The sequence below is a fragment of the Myotis brandtii genome, unplaced genomic scaffold, assembly GCF_000412655.1.
Source record: "Myotis brandtii unplaced genomic scaffold, ASM41265v1 scaffold229, whole genome shotgun sequence".
NCBI lineage: Eukaryota > Metazoa > Chordata > Mammalia > Chiroptera > Vespertilionidae > Myotis > Myotis brandtii.
Window position 1 is genome coordinate 1,043,291 of NW_005358611.1, and position 21,044 is coordinate 1,064,334.

The 21,044-nt window shown below is 50.5% G+C and overlaps 1 protein-coding gene across 1 annotated transcript in view; it reads left to right on the forward strand.

The window, feature by feature from the left end:
- Window positions 1-21,044, forward strand: part of PARK2 (parkin RBR E3 ubiquitin protein ligase) — a 445,454-nt gene that overhangs the window by 105,075 nt on the left and 319,335 nt on the right. Inside the window, exon 3 of the mRNA XM_014539771.1 lies at window positions 14,790-15,027. Within this exon, the coding sequence (XP_014395257.1) occupies window positions 14,790-15,027 (238 nt within the window). The remainder of the gene's footprint in view (window positions 1-14,789; window positions 15,028-21,044) is intronic.

Consider the following 21,044-nt stretch of genomic DNA (forward strand, 5'->3'; position numbering starts at 1 on the left):
GGTGAGGCCTGGGCGTGGCCGGTGCCGGCTCCTATTGGAGATGCGCGTGGAGCACATCCAGGTGAGAGGGTTACAGGCGTCAATCCGTTAGGCCTCAGGCAGGAACGCCAGGAGGAGGCTGATGGCATCCTCCCAGCTCCGCCAGGAGAGCGGATGGGCTTGCTGCCTGGTCGTCTCCCTGGAGATCAGATTGGCTCTAAAAATATTCGCTGGCGCCGAGCAGGGAAATGCGTGACTGTCGAACCTCCCCCTCGGGTGGCCTCCCGGAATGTGACAGCGCGGCCGGTCTGTGGAGGGTGCGGAGGGGCTGGGGAGAACCGGAGGTGTTTCCAAAAGGAGGGAAACAAGGTGCTGAGAAGGAGTTTCTTTAAGAGGCCGGCGCGCACGGTGTAGTGGGCGTCCCTGTCCTCGGCCGCGTTCCAGTTATGACAGTCGCTGTGCTTGTCTCCACCATCGTGGCATCCAGAGGCAACGGCTGTGACTCAGGGCCGCCTGCTGCTGGTTCCCTCGCCCTCGCAGGCCCGCTCGGGGTGTTTTGTTGGAAGATGTCTGTATTATACACAGCGGACTAGCAGAGAACGGAACGCGAACGGGGATGTTAGTCAACACGAGGCGGGTGGGAAGTACCGCGCCTCTCCTTCCAGGAGCCCGCGAGCTTTGCCTCGAATAAACGCAGCTCCAGTGAACATCCCGACTTCGTGCACAAACACATTGATGCAGATTGTGTTCCATTTTTGTTTTTACCTGAGAAAAGAATGCATAGCAGGGCTTCACCTAGCTGTCCCTAAATTTATAATAAGCGAGAGAGAAGTGCGGTGTTTCTTTTCTCCGTGACAGATGACTTTGGAGCGCTGATGTGCAAAAGCACTAGGCAGAGCAGGTAGTTGAATGCCTTTGAGAGATGGGCCGGTTGAAAAATGGAAACAAACAAAAAATGGAAACATACTAGGATGACACAGTGAATTTTGTCTGAAAGTGGCCGCTCACTTGTTATGAAATGATTCACCAGGTTTGCTCAGTATCGGAACATCTTGTTTCTCTTCCATTTTTAAATTTCCTTTCCAAGCCCAATGGCCGCCCGCCGTTTCCTCTTCTCTCCGGGAGGATGTGCCTCGGGAGGTGGGGATGCCTTCCTCTCAGAGCCTTGGGGAGACATGAAAGGCAGGCTCCTTCCTGTGGAAGGGAAAGGCTCTCCCAAGCTGGCCTTTTATCTCCCCAGGCGTCCTTCTGCTTTCAAAGGCGCCTTTATCTCTGACTCACAGCCCCCTCACCTGCCTTTCAAGCAGGAGATCAAGTGCAGCAGGAGATCAAGTGCATAGGCAAGGGCAGGGCCTGCTCACTTCCTAGTGACTCCCTAGCACCCTGTGCCAGACGGTCAGAGGGATGGGCTGGGAATGGTGGGCATCGAAATGGTAAGGTTGGCCCGGCCAGTGTGGCTCAATGGTTGAGCGTCAACCTATGAACCAGGAGGTCACGGTTCAATTTCCAGTCAGTGCGCATGCCTGGTTGCAGGCTCGATCCCCAGTGTGGGGTGTGCAGGAGATAGCTGATCAATGAGTCTTTCTATCATTGATGTGTCTATCTCTCTCCTTTCCTCTCTGAAATCAATAAAAACATATATTTTTAAAAATGAATGGTAAGGTTGAAGAGCATCACAATTCCTGCTGCGCCCTGTCCGCACCCCTCCCCTGTCAAGTTCTGCTCGCACCCGGCCTGGCAGAGCTGGTTTGTAAGGGTTGGGGACAAAACGTTGTTCGCTGTGAGTCTCTTTTGCAGACCGTCCTGCCCGCGGCAGAGAGAAGCTGCTGATAAATTGGCTGGGGATTGCCTTCAACTCCATTTTAGTTTCCAGATGTCCCGGTGGCTGCCTTGGCTCACTTTATAACATAATTTGTGGTGATAACACATGTTTCTTTCCACCCTTTGAATCTCAAACTCCTGTTTTCTGTGCTTCCATCTCAGCAAATGCTTGGCTGTTTTGCTGTCTATCTGTGGGGTGGATCTGGCTGCTGATTGTCTGAGGGTGGATCTGGGTTTCTGTGGGTGAACCTGGGTGTCTGTGGGGTGGACCTGGGTGTCTCTGGGTGGACCTGGGTTCTGTGGGGTGGACCTGGGTGTCTGTGGGGTGGACCTGGGTGTCTGTGGGGTGGATGGGTGTCTGTGGGTGGATCTGGGTGTCTGTGGGTGGATCTGGGTGTCTGAGTGGATCTGGGTGTCTGTGGGGTGGATCTGGGTGTCTGTGGGTGGATCTGGGTGTCTATGGGGTGGATCTTGGTGTCTGTGGGGTGGAGCTGGGTGTCTGTGGGGTGGTTCTTGGTGTCTGTGGGTGGATCTGGGTGTCTGTGGGGTGGGTGCTGATTGTCTATGAGGTTGGATCTGGGTGTCTGATGGGAGACAGTGAGAGCCCATTGGTTTGGATTTGAGGACAAAGGGTGGGTCTTAGATTCTCCCTCTGAATGCCAGAATCTTGTTGGGACATCTGCCACTAATAAAAATATTTACATATCACAACTCAGCCATCCGACATGAAACCTCCATTTTTCAACTTGCTCACATGCTCTAATCTGCCCTCTCAGAAAGGAAAAGAATCATAATCTTCCCTCCCAGCAGCTCATTGTTTCAATGGAAGGATTTAAATACTGCACAGTCGCACTCAGATCCCTGCTTCTCCGTTTCCCTGCCCTCCAGGTGGAGTGCCTGGCTCCAGGGTGCTTCCCTCTTCCCTCTGTTCCGGGTGCAATGGGTTAAATTGTGTCCCCAACAAGATATGCTGAAGTGATGACCCCAGTACCTCAGAATGTGACCTTGTGAGTGGCAGAGTCTTTATAGAGGTGATCACGTTAGAATGAGGTCAGGAGGGTGGGCCCCGATCCACCAGGACCAGTGTTCTTGTAAAAGTGGGAAATGGACACAGAGACAGACGATACAGAAAGAACCTGATGTCAAGACAGGGCAGGAAGTCCCTGTGCAGAGAGCCCTGAGCAGATCCAGCCTCAGCTCAGCAGGGGCAGGCACTGCCCACACCTTGATCTCAGGCCCCGCCCACTCCTTGACCTCAGGCTCCGCCTCCAGAATTGGGACCCAAGGGACTTCTGCTGTGTAAACCACAGGCTCAAGGTGCTTGTCACAGCAGCCCTGCCGAACTAAGGCTTTGGAAAACGTCCCGGTGGCCCCACCTAATGTCCTGGCTCTATAGCCCTGAGGACAGCAAACCCTTCTCTCTCCATCTCCTCGGCCTTGGGAGTGAAAGCCTTTGATTTCCACAGTGCCCCTGACATGAGCTTCAAGGGCCTGGGGCGAAAGTTACACAAACAACAAAGCGTGGCTGCTTCTTCTGTGCTCAGGGACCTGTGCCTTCCAACCTTCCCTTGTGCTCGCATTCAGAATCTTTACTAAGCAAATCTCCCACCTAATTGTGACCGACCAGGAAACCACCGCGTTTATCATCATGTTCATGAGTGGACACCATTAGCAAAAACAATGCCTTTTTCTCAGAGGCATCTCAGCTGCGTGTGTGATTTGTAGCTGGGGAGACGATGCCTTTCTGTCCATAAGAGCTGGGCTGTCCCCCTTCAAGTTTATGGGCGTCTCCATCTCCCGGCTAGTCTGACAGGCTTTACAACATGCTTTGTGTCTCATATATGTTCTGTCATCATTTCTCAGAGTTTCAGACACCTGCACCATTGGATAAAACAACCTTCTAAGACAACTAGAGCGATGTCATCTTTTTTAAAAAAATGTATTCTTATTGACTTCAGAGAGGAAGGGAGAGGGAGAGAGAGAGAGAGACATCAATGATGAGAGAGAATCATTGATCAGCTGCCTCGTGCATGCCCCGCACTAGGGATGGAGCCCACAACCCGAGCATGTGCCCTGAGTGGGAATCAAACTGTGACCTCCTGGTTCATAGGTTGATGCTCAACCACTGAACCACACCGGCTGGGCATGATGTCATCCTGATGCACCTAAGTGCTACCTTTACCGTCGCTTTGGTGCCAGAGTGAAGCAAGGTTTGCGTGTGTTAACAGTAGATGTCTCCACTGTAATTCTCATTCTCCATTTATTCAGGAAAGGATAATAGTCAAACGTGGTTGTAGGACAAGAAAACCCTGGTTTCAAATAGTCATTTATTTTCAGGAAAGACATCCATCTCTTTGAACTTGAGTTGTCTCATCGGGAGTGTTTATTTCACAGAGCTGTTGCAAAGTTTGAGAGAATGTAGATACAACGCTTGATCAGTTTAAAAGCCAGTTACTTGGCTAGATATTTGGGAAAAAAATTTCACTGCCACAAAGAACTGGATTTCCTAATGATGCCTTGTCCTGGTCTTTCTCAAGGAGCTGGGTGTTGTCATAGCAACCATTCAAACCACACAGTCAGCTTATTAAAAGTCTCTTCTCACTTTCAGGGGGGATCTAGTGTTTTGTTTCTAGGAGAAATGGATTAGAAGTTTGAGGCCTTTGCTTAGAGTTATGATAATCCTAAATGATAAATTTCGCTGGAGTCAGCATTTATGTATAATGTCCACGGGACTAATATTGAGTGAAAATGGGTTCAATGTGTCAGTGAAGTGTTCACAATATGAAGAAGACAAACTCCTGACAAGTGCACAGGGGGCGATCGATTTCTGAGGAAGGAAGCGTGGAGGTCAAGGCTGACAGCTGTAAAAATAACCGAAAACAAGGAAGTTAAACCGACCAGCAGAAAAAGTTATGAACGGCGCGGGTTCAACAATCAGCCAGCAAATGAGTATGGTCACACCTGCCCTCAGCCTGCGTCCTGTGGTTCCCAGCCTCAGCAGAAAGGAAGCGTCCCCTTTGCATCACTCACTTTAACTGGAACGCGGGGGTCATGAGTCCCATTGGCTAGTGCGCAGCAGTCCCTAGAGAGCTCCCTCACCCTCCCAAACCCTGAGGAGATTGTGGGCACACCGCCAGCAGGAAGCTGGGAGAGAATAGTAAGCACAGCACTTTCTCTTGGCATCTTTCCTGTTAAAAAAGGAAAGAGGATTAGGGATTAAATGGATATTTTACTTGCAAATATTTTCCTAGATGTCCTTTCAGGGTGATCAAAGAAACAAATGCCTGTACAGTATTACATTTCAGAAGCACATACAGAAAAAACTTCAAATGCCTCCCTCTTACAACCCAATCCCTTTCTTCAGAGGTAATCACAATTGGGTGTGTGTACTCAGTAACTTTTTTTTTTCCTTTCTGAAAACAGCACTCATTCTGCTAGATGTGTGTAATACCGGTCAGTGACATAAGAAAACCAAGTAGTATTGCTATGTGATTTTTGTTTACATCTTGAGAAGCATACCTAGTGAAAGTCAGGGATCTACTTGGTTTGAAGATATACATTCATGTCAAAGCTATGTCACCTCTAATCGGTTTCATTTATACATAATCCGAACATGTTTTAAACATTTCCTGATGTTAGGAGCTAAAGCGAGCTCTTGAGGCAGATAGCAGGCCTGTAGAATAATTGTTAACCAAGAGAAAGGAGTGCAAAATTTTACTGCATATGCAAAATTATATACAACGTATAGCTAAATGGGCTAATAATATATCCTTTTTTGCAACTTGCTGTTTTTACTTAAAGATGAATGAGCACTTCTGGAATTATAACAGACGCTGAATGAATGTCTGAAGGCCAGCCCACTATGGGTGAATATTTCGATTGTTTCTTTTTTTCTTTTTTACTATTGGTGCAGCGACCATCTCTATCAGCGGTTCTCAACCTGTGGGTTGCGACCTCTTTGGCGGTCGAACGACCCTTTCACAGGGGTCGCCTAAGATCATCCTGCATATCAGATATTTACATTACGATTCATAACAGTAGCAACATTACAGTTATGAAGTAGCAACGAAAATAATTTTATGGTTGGGTCACAACATGAGGAACTGTATTTAAAGGGCCAGAGGTTGAGAACCACTCTATACTGTGTCTTTAACCACTTGTAAGAATTTCTCAACAGTCAATTTTAAGGGAGGTGTTACAAGAAAAAATTAAAACTATGTGTGGTGATGGGCTTATTGTGGAGATCATATGTATAATCTTTATGTTGTACACCTGAAACTAATATTATATGTCAATGATATCTCAAAAATAAAAGTTATATGGTGGTGTTGTAGAATAGTATAGAATAGTAAGACACTAGGGCAGTGGTTCTCAACCTTCTGGCCCTTTAAATACAGTTCCTCATGTTGTGACCCAACCATAAAATTATTTTCGTTGCTACTTCATAACTGTAATGTTGCTACTGTTATGAATCGTAATGTAAATATCTGATATGCAGGATGGTCTTAGGCGACCCCTGTGAAAGGGTCGTTCGACCGCCAAAGGGGTCGCGACCCACAGGTTGAGAACCGCTGATAGAGATGGTCGCTGCACCAATAGTAAAAAAGAAAATGTACTTATTGCACACCTACTCTGCGCCGTGAGGAAGTGACCAGGTGGCGTGCCTTTCAGACGGAAGATCTTCGGTAGCTGAAGGGAGGGGTTAGCACTCACCCTGGAGGGCAGGTATGACTGGCCCTGGACAGCCCAGGGGCACGTCCCCTGACCAGACGGACAGAGATGCTCAGATCTGTAGGGGCTGCACCCACAGGTCTCTCACCCCGCCCTCACGGAGCTGAAAGTCTCGTAAAGAAACGTTGAGAAAAATCCGTGAGGGTATTGGCTTAGGGACTGGCAGCCCTCCCCCCCCCGGCGTCTGCCTCAGCCTGGGCCTCGAGGCCTCCTGCTCCCAGCAGTGATGGAGGAAGGCCTGTCTTCCCCCAGCTCCACATCCTCTCAGCCTGGTTCTGCTCCTCCTGCCGCCTCCGCCCAGAAGCCCTCCCTCTGAGACTCTTCCCTGGGGCTGTTGTAACAAAGGACCACAAATGCGGTGGCCGGAAGCAGCATACGCGTGGCCTAAAGCAGCACACACTTACCATCTAAAACGAGGGGACAGGGCTCAGACCCCCGCGGGCTAATCAGTGTGCAGCTAGAGGACCTTTCACAGCCATCGTATTGCTTGAACTTGGCCACCAGGGAAGGGTCTTGCACTCTCTCCGTGTAGCATAGTATCTCTGCTGATAATGAAAGAGGCATAAGAAATGTGCAATGAAGTTAGAGCATAAATCACCAAGTGTCATCTTTTAAAAGTCATTTTTTTAAATGAAAGATCAGTGGAAGGAACATGTTCTTCTCATCCAATTACTATCAACTGGCATTTGGAGCTCACTGCACACAGGAGGGGAGCGGAGGGCACGAGGAAAGGGTGGGCAAGTTCCTTTCTGGCTCCTCGCACGCACCTGAGCATGTCTGCGCCCAGCTGTCTCTCGTCACGCAATTGCATTGTGAGCAGTCACCATGCAAAGCACTTCTTAGCCATTACATTTAAAAATACCCTCCCACAACTCCCTAAATATTGCCATTTCGTCCTTTGACATACAAAGTACACTATTAAAAGCTCCGGCGGGCTTACAAAACATCTGCTTGTTGGAAGTTATTTTCAGAAGAAGCAAGTAATATGCACTCTGGATTTTTAGTAGCAAAAGAAAAAGCAATTTCAGTTGCTTTAAAAAGTGTTTCTTTAACCTTATCTAAGCGAGAGTGCCTTAATGTTGAAATCATTTTTAAAATCTGATAACATCATTGACTATTAAATTGGGAAATCTTTCATCTGATAATTCTTGACGAATCATTGTTGCTTTTCTAAGGAAAACATTGTCTGCTATTAAAACTTCAGATGAAGCTCAGAGCCTCGCAGGCCTGGAGATGTGGGGCTGGGGCACCATGGGGAGTGACACCACAGGCCAGTGGGATCGGGGGCGGGTGGGGGGGGGGCATTTTGTCTGATGAGATGGGAGTTGACGACTTGGAACTAAAATGACGAACCCCATTGAGGACACTGGAGATCACAGCATAATTTAAGGCACACAGAACTGGGCAGGGGTTGAACCGGTGACCATGGGCTGATCTGGATGCTTATAAACCAAAAGGCTCTGGTTAGCGGTCTCGTTGGTCATGAATCGGGGGGGAGAGCCGAGCGGGTGTCTGAAAGGGCAATGGGCTCAGAGACTGAAACGTGGGCCACAGAGCCGGTTACATGTCCCTGTGGTGAGTTACCAAAACCCTCCGCAGTGTTCCCTCCGCTCAGACTCGGCCGCCGGGCTGGGCCTGCCCTTCCCAGGTCATCGGTCGTCCAGCCGCCTTGGGGAGTGTGTGTGAGAACAGGTCCCCAGCCCTGGCCAGTTAGCTCAGTGGTTAGACTGTCAGCCTGTGGCAGCTCTTCTCTGAGCATCGGGAACATCTGGATTTGATGGCCAGTCCTAGGTTTTGGGTTTCTTCCATCTGTGCCTGTTAGCAGCCCCGAGAACCTGCTAGTTCTTGTGTTATTTTTTAGTTCACAGGAAGCCGGGAAGTTACCAGGATAATTGTCACTCTAGAGCAGTGGTTCTCAACCTTCCTAATGCCGCGACCCTTTAATACAGTGCCTCATGTTGTGGTGACCCCCAATTTCATTGTTACAAATTGAACATAATTAAAGCACAGTGATTAATCACAAAAACAATATGTAATTATATATGTGTTTTCCGATGGTCTTAGGCGACCCCTGTGAAAGGGTCGTTTGACCCCCAAAGGGGTCGCGACCCACAGGTTGAGAACCGCTGCTCTAGAGTGTCTGCTTATTCCACCTTCTTTGCTCATTTTCCAAAGGAGATGGTGTGAGGGGAGTAGCCAGCTAGGACCCGGAGGCTGCGTTGATGGACGAGAGAGGGACAGGTCCTCGGTGGTTTTCAGGTCCCCTAAGTGACCGTGACAACACCAACAACCCGCACTGAGTCTCCACTGTTCCCCAGGCTCTGCACTCTGTATATTTCCTTAGATCTTCAAAGTTGATCTTATTATTACCTACTAGAGGCCCTGTGCACGGGTCCCTCAGCCTGGACTGCAGGGATGGGGCCAAAACGGGGTCTCCGACATCCCCTGAGGGGTCCCAGATTGCAAGAGGGCGGTTCTCGGGTCTGAGCAGCTCCTGCGTTGAGCGTCTGCCCCCTGGTGGTCAATGCACGTCATAGCTACCAGTTGGCTGGTCGCTTAGGCTTTTATACAGATAGAAGATGACATGTAGAAAATGAAGCTTAGAGAAAAAGAGTAATTTCCCCAAGACCGTACAGCTCGTAAATTACATTTCTTTGGCTTTAAATTCCACATTCTCTCTTCCACAGCCCTCTGGTTCCCCATGGAGCACTTTAGGTATTGAGCTTAGGACTGTCTCTATTTGTTCATTCATTTGTTCTCATTTCCCCTTAGTCACTCACCTTTTCAACTCCTGTGTCTATGACATATTCTCTGCCTCTCCGAGGCTCAAAGGGCTGTGAGACGGTGGTGAATAAAGAGAGTGTGACCCTGTCGCTGCTCTCAGGGCTTCCTCAGTGGAGTCGGAGCATCAGAAGCCCAGGCTCTGACTGGGCGGAGGCCTGGCAGGCAGAGGGGCGGGACCCGACGAGAGAGGCTCCCCTTTTATCTGGAGACTCTCAGGCCCCTCAGCCCTGAGCAGAGAGAGGAACCTTGTCTGACGGAACTCCCGAGCCCCCTCGAAGGGAACCCGGCTGTGCGGATGGCATTCCCAGCCGTGTCTCCAAGCCTATTGCCCGGCCCACGTGCGCGCCCCCAGCCTGGCACCAGCTGTTGGGGGGACTTGGGCTGAAGGCCGGCCGGGTACAGGGCTGCTGAACGCTGACGTGCCGAGAAACCACGATGGCCTGAATGCTGGTCCAGCTGGAGTGGGAAGCGGAGTGCTGTCCGCTATCACTGCTGAACCAACAACCATAGCACCTCGGAGCCTGCGTCCGTCCACCCACGTCTCCCCAGGGGGTGTGGCCCCCCTGCCGCCAGCTGTGGGCACAGCTGCACGCGTCCACCGGTGTCTGGGCTCAGGGCTGTCCTGTGCGCAGGGCCAGGCCCAGGCTGAGGAGGCGGAGACCAGCTGGGCTGCTCTTTTTTAAATGTTTTTTTATTGATTTTTAAAGAGAGAGGCAGGGGTTTTTAGAGGGAGAGGGAGAGAGAGATAGAGACATCAATGATGAGAGAGGAACATCATCCTGCATGCCCCCCAGGGGAGGCCAAGCCGGGCATGTGCCCTGACCAGGACCTCCTGGCTTATGGGCCGTTGCCCAACCACTGAACCACACCAGCCGCGCCCAGTGCTCTTTGGAAGGCGGGCAGTGGCGCAAGTTCACTTTAAGGCCCCGGTTCAGTCACATGTGCTGACCTAGCCAAGGGCAGGCGGGAGAGAAAGCACACGCTTGCGGAGAACCCTGTGGTCCGCGTGCACGTGAGGGCGAGGAAAGAGACGGAGGCCGCTGGTCAGGAAGGGCGGCCGTGCAGCAGGTGATGCGAGGCATTTGCGAGGTTCTGCAGCGCCATGTGTTCTTGTACGTGTGGGCGGAGCTTGTGCACGTGGGCGGTTCCTGTACACGTGGGCGGTTCCTGTTTACGTGGGCGGTGCTTGTGTGTGGGGGCGGTGCTTGTGCACATGGGTGGTTCCTGTACACGTGGGCGGAGCTTGTGCATGTGGGCGGTTCCTGTTTACGTGGGCGGTTCCTGTTTACGTGGGCGGTTCCTGTACACGTGGGCGGAGCTTGTACATGTGGGCGGTGCTTGTACATGTGGGCCGTCAGGTGAGATGGCAGAGGTGGGAGATTCTTGCACACGGGCCGGGGGAGGGACAGTGGGGCGGGAAGAACTGAACACTGGAGGGGGACTCCCATCACTGGGCACTGGGCACTGGGCTGCACGTGGCAGCAGGGAGGAGTCCCAGTCAAACACAGGTGGCCATCCGAGGGGGCGTGGCCCTGGGTAAGGCGGGGAGGGCAGCGCTGTGACAGAAGTGGGGAGTCAGGTGGGGGGCTGAGGGGCCCTGCGGAGGACCCACCAACCAGTGCCCCAGGCAGGAGGCCAGGAGAGGGAGCTGGTCCACGTGGCAGGGGAGGAGGAGGGAGACGCCCCGAGGGGGCAGCTGCTGCGCTGAGCCAGCTGGATGGGGCTGAGCAGACACACCTGCCTGCTCCCCTCAGGGCCTGCGGCCCCTCCCTGGGCCCCAGGGGCTGTCCCGCCGGGCCCAGCCCAGGTGGGCTCATGGCGTCTCCCTGTCTGCAGAACAGACCCTCTACTCCTGCCTCTGCTGGGAGCACGTGCACGTCCACAGCCCGAGACGCTCCTCCCCGTAAGTCCCCTTAGTGCCCGATGCAGCCGACCGCGGCCTCTTCCTCCAGCCTCGGGGCCTGGGAGGGCGGCACCCTGGGGACATCCTGGGTTGGCCGACCACCTGGCGTAGGGAGGGTGGTCCTTGCGCTGGTTTTTTGTGGGCGGTGGCATGGCACCGGGTGTCTGACCCACGGGGTCCGGGCAAACCTGGGCCCAGCACCCTCCGTACTTGGGTTCCGTCTGGGAAGGAAGTCAGAGCCAAGGCCCACACTGTGAGGACGTTACTGGGAAATCTCAGGCAGAAGAAGCGGTTCCTAGAGGGACTGGGCGGAGGGAAGGAGGGTGGAGGGAGAGGAAGGCCTGGAGCTTGGGAGGCCAGGAGCTAATGGTCATGTGCCTGGGGGGCGGGGGGGAGGCTCAGGCCTGCTCCCGAGGCCCAGAAATCAGGATTTTAAAGATTCCCAGGTGATTCTAATGTGCAGCCAAGGTTGAGAACCGCTGGTCTAAGGGGAAGAGGTTAGGGGAGGTCCCGGGGAAGATCCCAGTAGAATATGCAGCAGCTTTTCCAGGTGGTCCTCTCAGGGTTGGGGCCCCCCTGATTGATTGGCGGCACCAGGGCAGGGCAGGGGGTCATTATTCCCTGCAGCTGGTCCTGACGTCAGCATCAGCGGTGGGGTTGCTCGGCTGGTTCTGTTGCTTCTCTGGGCCTGGAGCTGGAATACAACTGAGGCCGAGATGTTACCTCTAGGGAGGAAAGGTCAGGGGTTCAAACCTCCTGCCCAGCTGTGTGCTGGAAGGAAGGTCACCCTGGGGGCGAGGTCCCACCCTGCAATGGATGGTTGTTGCTAGGCCCCTGGGGCTCTCAGCTGCTCCCCGCCCCCCAGGCCCCCTGCCCGGAGATCTCTTTTGCTAACCATTGAAACCTGTAAAGAATTTTTGTGAGTTTATTTGAGCGAAATTGTCTACATATGCCGGGAAGCAGAACCTCAAGGAATTGAGATAATGCTCCGGAGAGCGGCGGGGTACATCTATATACATTGCAATCAAAGGAAAGGGAGGTAGGTGGGTGACATGAAATCCATTGGTGACAGGCTAGAGAGGCGGGAGAAAGCAAAGGGGGGTGGGGGACGGAACCCCTGGGGTTGGATATAAAGTAAAATGATAGACACATACTTAGGTGGGCACAGGAACAATTAACATTAGGTTCTGCCCCAAGGGCTCCAGAAAAAGGGAAGTTACAAAAAGTTCCCAGACATTTCAAGGGTATGTTATCATAGATGCAGAAAGACAGGCTCAGTTAATACGGTAAAGGTTGACCTTGTCAGTGAAGATACCAGCCTAGGACGTAACTGCCCACCATAACTGCTTTTAGTTAAACTTTAATTTCAGGCCATCCTTTGTGGTGACTTTAGGTCTCTGAGTTTGCAAGACCGCCATGCAGGCCTCCCTGAGCTTGTCAGGTCAGCATGTGGCCCCTTCCGTCCACACTTTCCTGCACAGTCCTTCTCATGATTCCAATATTTTCACCAGGAAGAACTCTTGAAACTTTTAAGGGTCCACCATTACCCCAAGATTTGCCTGATGAGATGATCAATTCTTTCATCAAGTTGATTAACATAATCTAGGCAGCCTCTCCCACCCTCCGCGGGAAGGGTTAAATAAGCAGGTCATTGGTGGGTCGCTTTAGGACTGTACCCACCACCCAGGGGACAGACAGCTGGAGGTGACCGTGTCCACCGGGTCTGGGACTGAGGCCTTGAGAAGGATGAAAGGAAGGGGCAGGTGCCACCTGAGCTCCTCGGGGCAGAGCTGGCTGCTTACTGTGAATCCAGACCCTGCCCCGCAGGCAGCAGGGAGGGGTTCCCTGTCCCCGTGGGCATACCTTCACCGCCAGCCTTCCTCCCTGCGTTCCGGCTCCGTAACTCCTCAGCCGGCATCCACCTTGTCTTTCCACATCCAAGACTTCCCTGTTCCTAAGTAACCTTAACACACCTTTTTTTTTCTTTTTAACTGATTTCAGAGAGGAAGGGAGAAGGAGAGATAGAAACATCAATGTGAGAGAGTCATTGATCAGCTGCCTCCTGCACGCCCCCTACTGGGGACCAAGCCCACAACCTGGGCAAGTGCCTTTGACCAGAATGGAAACCGGGACCCACTCTATCCACTCTATCCACTGAGCCAAACCAGGTAGGGCCCCTTAACACAGTCTTGATGGGACGGGGCGGAGTGGGGGTGGGGAGCAGGCAGGGGTTGTCAGCCTTGTTCTCCAGTCTCTGGTCCGAGAAACCCAACGGTGGGCCTGGTGTTTAGGACCAGAGCACCCCAGGACCTCCCAGGATGGACAAGACAGACAGTAAGCAAAGCCTCGGAGGGACGGCACCCCCTAAGTCTCAGTGCAGAGTGGGGGTGCAGGCTGGGGGTGCGTGGGGACAGGAGTTATTACTTTAAAACTATCATTGTGTTCTGCCTGGGCGTTCTCTGAGCATTCCTAAAGTGAGAGAGAATGTCAACAGGCAGTTTGAAGACATTGGGGTTGGGGTTTGTGGAGAGCGAGGCCCTCGCTCTGTGGGAAGTGGGGGGGGGGTGCGGGGGAACAGCTGCCTCTCAGTGTCTGTCTGGTAGATATTCTGAAATTGCAGTTTCATGGTTTCATGGAAAGTAGTCTAGTTTCTGCCCTAGCAAATCTGACTTCTAATTTTAATTCCACCAAATTTTACCGTCTCCTGTTCATACACATCCATATCCACAGAGAGAGCATCTTTGTGAATAATCTCATCTTTTACTGTGAAAGCAGATGGAGCAGGTGGGACTCCTGGCGTCCCCCTTGGGGTAGCTATGTGTTTGGGGTGTATGTGGTGTCCTCCATAAACACATTGATCTTAAATTCCAGAGAGAAAATGCCCTGGACTTGATAATAACCAGGTCTCCCTGCTTCCGAAAGCGGAGAGGAAAGCCAGTCTTAAAGTGGGCCATCCGCCTGGCTGGTGTGGCTCAATGGGTTGAGCATCATCCCATGAACCAAGGGGTCTCGGTTTGGATTCCTGGTTAGGGTACCTGCCCGGGTTGTGGGCTGGATTCCCAGTAGGGGGCGTGCAGGAGGCAGCCAATCAATGATTCATTGATGTTTCTGTCTCTCCCTTCCTCTCTATCTAAAAATCAATAACAACATGAATGAGTGAATGAAGTGATGCTTCTAAGGGCATGCTGCTTCTGCAGTCACCAGTTTTAAGCAGCATCGCCTCTCACTGTCCTGAGTAGGCCGTGCATGCAGGACACCTCTTTGTCTGCTACAGTTTATGTCCCTTTGGACAGTACTTTGGTTTTTTGTGGTTGCGTTTCATTCACACCCCCCCCCCCATTTCCCTGTCTGGTGGGACAGGCACACATGTGAGCGCGGTGCCCCTGGCGGGGGACGGGTGCCACCTTACCCCTCACACGCCTGTCCCACGTCCCCTCCTTATGCCCCATGACTGCAAGCCGACACCCACAGAAGCAGAGTTTAGTCTCGCACCCGTCCTGAAACTCAGGCGACTTCACCCACCAGCATGTGAACGCTAGACTAGCGTCTGTGTTTCTCTCTGTTCCCGCAGAGCTGCGACCTGGGCCAGCAGAGCATCGTCCACGTGGTGCTGAGACCCGGGAGAGAAGGCCCCGCGATGGCCACCGGCGGGGACCGTCCCCGGGGCACTGCGGGGGCCTTCTCGAGGGAGCCCGAGAGCTTGACCCGCGTGGACTTCAGCAGCTCCGTGCTCCCCACCGACTCCGCGGGCCTGGCCGTCATTCTGCACGACGACAGGGAGGGCGCTGCGCGGACAGCGGGCAGACCAGGTAACTACGTGACTGTTTAGGGCCAGCAAAGCGCGTTGGGTGGTGGAGTCTCCACAGAGAAGGGGTCTCCATGCCTCCATGTCATTCACGATGGGGTCTACGTCACAGGAGGTGACGTCTCCAGGAGGGGCGTGTTTGATGTGAACTTGAGGTGGTGCATTCAGTAAGTGCCCCAGAGAAGGCTTTCCCGTTGGGAATGAACATGGGATGGGGGAGGTGTCCTGCCATGAAGATAGTAATCTTTTTCCCCCAAGAGCTAGGGGTCTAGAGACACATGGTGCTTTGTGCTGGGGTCAAAATATATGATTAAGGTACATGTATATCTCTCTCAACTTTTGTCTTTCTTTTCTTCTATTTCTTATTCAATCAAAATACTTTTGGTTGATGGTGTTTCTGATGATGTAGATCAGTGGTTCCCAAACTTATTTGGCCTACCGCCCCCTTTCCAGAAAAAATATTACTCAGCGCCCCCTGGAAATTAATTTTTTTAAAATTTTAATAGCAATTAAACAGAAAGATATATGTATTAATGTTTCTACCTTTTTCGTAAAATATAGTAAAGAAAGGTGTAAATTAGAAACATTGAAGTTTGAAATTATGAAACTATTTATTGAACTCAGAATAGAAAGGTAATACAAAAAAAGTTAAAACAAATGCACCTGTGGCCATCACCGCCCCCCTGGATCGCTGCAGCGCCCACCAGGGGGCGGTAGCGCCCACTTTGGGAATCACTGATGTAGATGAACCACATCCAGCACGGCCAAGGGTAAACCTGAGGAGGGCGGTGAAGGATTAAAGAAAACAGACAAGAGAACACGGCCGGACCAGGTGGGTCACTGTGCCTGGATGAGGAGACGGTGGCACAGCCTGCAAGCCGGGTCTTTATTTTATGGTCAGATCCCACGAGGCAAAGCAAGGGCGTGGTCAAGATGTTCACCATGTTCTCGCGGGTTCGAATCTACTCAGTTACATGCACCTGAACTCCATCAAGCCCACATCACTCAGCCTCCTGGGCCCACGGGTTCGGACCATAAGGTCAAGCTCACAGCCATAGCCTTTGGCTGTAATTGTGCTGGGAGGGCTCTGCCCTCCAAGCTGGGACTTGCACGTTGGGCGCACGGGTTCGGACCATAAGGTCAAGCTCACAGCCATAGCCTTTGGCTGTAATTGTGCTGGGAGGGTTCTGCCCTCCAAGCTGGGACTTGCACGTGGCTTTGCCACGAGGGGACCGTGCTCTCTCATTAGTCCGAGGCTTGAGCCTGTCCACGCTGTGGCCGCTCCCACACGTAGAGACATTGGTAAAAGCAGGAGGAGAACTTCAGAAGTCGTTGTCATTTGCAGGCTCTAAGCCATTATCTCAGCGTCAGTCCGCCCGCGGTGCGGAAGCCCTTCCCCTTCGGGCTGAAGCCGGTGCCGAGTGCTCCGCTTTCGCGAGGGCAGGGTCTGTGTGCTCCTTTGACAACAGTAATGGGTTTCCTTTAATCTCTTAGCCTCCAATCTACATAGTCAGAGTACGACAGGATTGCTTTCGACTGTGCGTGACTAACAGCACCAAACAATACTGATGGCCCCACAGGAGAGCCGTTCGTTTCTCTCCCCCTACAATAAGTGGACACACAGGCAGCTCTGGGCTAGAAGGGCTTTCACAGTGTCAGTTCTGGAGCCAGCAAGATGCAGACCTAAAATCATATGAAATGGAGTCAGAGAAGCTAAATTCGTTACATTTAAAATCACAGGGGAGGCCTGGCTGGCGTGGCTCAGTGGTTCAGCATCGACCCATGTGCCAGCAGGTCATGATTTGATTCCCGGTCAGGCTACATGCCCTGGTTGCAGGCTCGATCCCCAGTAGGGGGCCCTCCTGCTAAATTAGTTACATTTAAAATCACAGGGGAGGCCCGGCCGGCGTGGCTCAGTGGTTGAGCATCGACCCATGATTCAGGAGGTCACAGTTCAGTTCCCAGTCAGGGCACATGCCCTCATTGCAGGCTCGATCCCCAGTAGGGGGCATGCAGGAGGCAGCCGATCAATGATTTTCTCTCACATTGATGTTTCTATCTTTCTCTTCCTCTCCCTTCCTCTTTGAAATCAATTTAAAAAAATCATCGGTGAAATTGCCAAAAAGAACACACACAAAAAAAATAAAAAAGGGAAAATGAGTTTCCAGGGACAAGTGAAAAATAGGAACCGCACCGCCGACTCTCTGTGGAGGAATGGGTGAGCCCAGGGCTGGTGTCCTGTGGCCTCCAGGTGGCATGGAGGGGAGGGAGGTGTCCTTCACGAGCACTGGGCACCGAGGAAAAGACATTTGAGAAATGGGCAAAACATGTAAGAAATGGGGGGAAGTGAAACAAATCTAAACCTGCAGTACCTGTGCGATCCAGAATGAGAAGTGAGTGTAAGCATTGGACCCACCTGGGGAGCGTCTGATGCTTCAGGCAGAGCGGCACTCGCGAAAACTCCCAGAGGGATCTCGGGTGCGTGGCATCGATGCCCCAGAGCCAAACCCTGCTGCGAGGGTACACGTAACCAGTGCTGAATATTCCTCCTGCGTGGAGGTGACCATATACCATAAACCAGAAGATAAGTCCCCCCCCCCAACTTGAGGAAGTAAAATGGCATTTTGAAACAGAATATGCAACAAATGTGTTTTATGTTAATTAAAGCATAATAAAAAAATAACTAACACAGACACCATAGGAAAAGGTAGCTATTGAATAGAACATAATTTTAGCTATTGGAATTTTTAAGAATCCCCAGTGGATGGAGTAAAACAACAAATTAGGTGATGCCAAGGAGAGAATTAGTGAACTGGAATATAGAGGTGAGGCAATGACCCATAATGTGATACGGGTTGAAGTGTAAAACATAGTTTTAAGAGAACAGGAGTTTAGAATGAGATGGTGATCATATAACTGATCGGAAACCCTTGTATCTGAAACCCTTGTGTGAGAACAGAGAACCGAGAGGAGAGACAGATTTCTCAGGGACTGGCTGGGGAGAGCTTCTCTGACTCCAGAGTGCACACTCCCAGGCAAGGCCAATGAGAAGCCTGCAGTTGGTCGTGGTCAAGTTCAAGCACAGGAAGCTCACTTCATAAAGGAAATAAAACACCAAGGAAAGAGAAGATCTAAAAGTCAAATAGAGAGACGGGATTAACTGGAATGGGAAAATAATTTGAATGACCCCTACCAGGAATAATAGAAGAAAAATGGTGATGTAATATCAAATACTGCGAAACACCTGTTGACTTAGAATTCTGTACCCAACATACCCAGTAAAAATATGAGGAAAATGAAGATAATTTTAGACAAACACTGAGAGCACTTACAGTCAATCTGAAAGAACCATCAACGTATTTGTAACAGAGACATCACAGACTGAGAAGAACATCTAACACTTTGTTCACAGATGACCTGATTGTCTACATAGAAAATCTGAAAGAATTGACAAAATCACTCCTGTAACTATTAAGAGTGCAGGATACAAAGCTAATATACAAAAGTCAGTTGCTTTCTTATATTATCAGCAATGAACAAGTGGAATTTGAAATAAAAAACAATACCATTTGCATTAGCACCCCATAAATGAAAAACTTAAATATAAACCTGGTAAAATATTTACAGGATCTATGTGAGGAAACTCACAACTCTGATGAAGGAACCAAAGACCTGAATAAGTGGGGAGATATCCCATGTTCATGGAGAAGACGCAATATTGTCAGGATGTCAACTTGATCTAAACAACTCCAGTGGAAATCCCAGCACCTTGTTTTGTGGATGTGGATCCACTGATTCTAAAGTTTATAGGGAGAGAGAGAGAAAACCCAGAATACAACACGCCATCAAAGGAGAAGAACCGAGTCAGGGCGGGAATGGATGCTGCCTGAGGTGGTGCCAGGCTATTGAGCTACCGTGATCAAGGCAGGTCATGTCAGTAAAAGAACAGGCAATTAGATAAATGGAATGAAATAGCCAGAAACAGACCCACATGATCTGGCCAGCTGATCCCTGACAAAAGACAAAAGAGGATTTGATGGAGAACAGATAGTCTTTTCAACAAATAGTGCAGGAACAACTGAATATTGACAGACCTTATACTCTGCAAAAAAACAAAAAAACAAAAAAAACACAAAAAAAGAAAAAGACACAAACCTCAAATGGACCATGTATTTACATGCGAAACAAAACTATACAATTCCTGGAACATAACACGGGAGAAAACCGAGATGACCTTGGGTAAAAACAAAAAAAACACACACACAAAAAGAAAAAAACATAAACCTCAAAATGGATCATGTATTTACATGCGAAACAAAACTATACAATTCCTAGAACATAACACGGGAGAAAACCGAGATGACCTTGGGTATGGTGATGACTTAGTTTCAACACCATAGGCATGCTCCATGAAATAAATAAATGATAAGCTAGACTTCATTAAATTAAACAACTTCCTGTGAAAGACAATCTCAAGATCATGAGAAGGCAAGCCACAAACTGGGAGAAAATATTTGCAAAAGACATCTGATAAAGGCTATTCTCCAAAATATTATCTCAAAAATAAAATGGACAGCCCAATTAAAAAATAGGCCAAAGATGTTCCCAGACACCCCCCAAAAGAACATATGCAAGTAGCAAATAGCACATGAGAAGACTCCGTAGCATATGTCAGTAGGGAATTGCAAGTTATAACCGGGAGACGCCATCTCACACCCATCAGAATGGCCAAAATCCAAGGCCCTGACAGCACCGAATGCCGGCAGGGCTGTAGAGCAACGGGAACTCTCACTCATCGCGGGTGGGTGTGGAAAATGGAGCAGCCAATTTGGGGGGCAGTTGAACAGTTTCTTACAAAAGTAAACATACTCTCACCAGGCACCCCAGCAGCCGTGCTCCGCGGGGCTCACTCGGATGAGGGGAAAATGGCTGGCTACGCAATTATCTGCACACGGATGTCACAGCAGCTTCATTCGTAATTGCTCGGACTCGGAAGCAGCCACAATGTCCTTCGTAGGTGAACGGAGAAGCTGTGGTGCATCCAGACAATAACATACTATTCACGGCTGAACACATCTGCGCTAACACGTCATGAAAGGACTTGGAGGAAACTCAGGTACACGTGACTAAGGGCAGGAAGCCAATCTGAGAAGCCTGCCTACCACGTGATCCCCACTATGGGACATTCTAAGAACGAAAACTATAGAGATGTAAAAAAAATCAGTGGTTGCCAGAAAGAGGTATGTTTAGGACAATGCATGCCATCACACATTTGTCCAACCCACAGAATATACCACACCAAGAGTGAGCCCTCATGTACACGTGGACAGTGAGTGGCAATGGTGTCAGTGCCGGCTTGTGGGTGTGCACTCAGGCAGTGTGCAGCCTGTACTATGCCTGGGGTGGGGGGTGTCGATAATGGAGAAGGTGGTGTGTGTGTTGGTGAAGAGGGTCTGTGGAAACCCCCTGTACTTTGAGCTCAGTTTTGCTGTGAACCTAACACTGCTCCCATCAAGGCAGTTAAAAAGTAAACGAAAGTGCTTTTAAGGCTTGTGCTCTGAGTACACATTGTGGTAGATACAGCATGATTATTAGAGAGTATGTTCTCATCAGTGGATTTTGCCGGTGGTCGAATGTAGTACAAGATGAAAATTACTCTAGGATTATAAATTAGTTAACACTCGCCAAACACCCATCAGCCCTGGAGGCCCGCTACAGAAATAAAATGATAAGCTTCAGACTCAGTCTCACGTGTCCACATCTCACTGTGCATCATACATGCTAATGACCACGCCGGAGGGCATGAACTTCCTGGTCCTCGGACAGGTTTAAGGAGCGCCTCCCGGGTAAACCTTCCCCACAACGGCGAGACTTTGGCAGTCACGCCCGAGCAACTTAAATTTGCTCTCACATCAAATTATTACAAACACTTTAGGAGTCTGCCAAGTACTTGGTTTTTCTCCAACAAAGACGTGTTTGCTATAATATGCCCTTTCAGTGCAAGTGGGGACGTGGAGGACG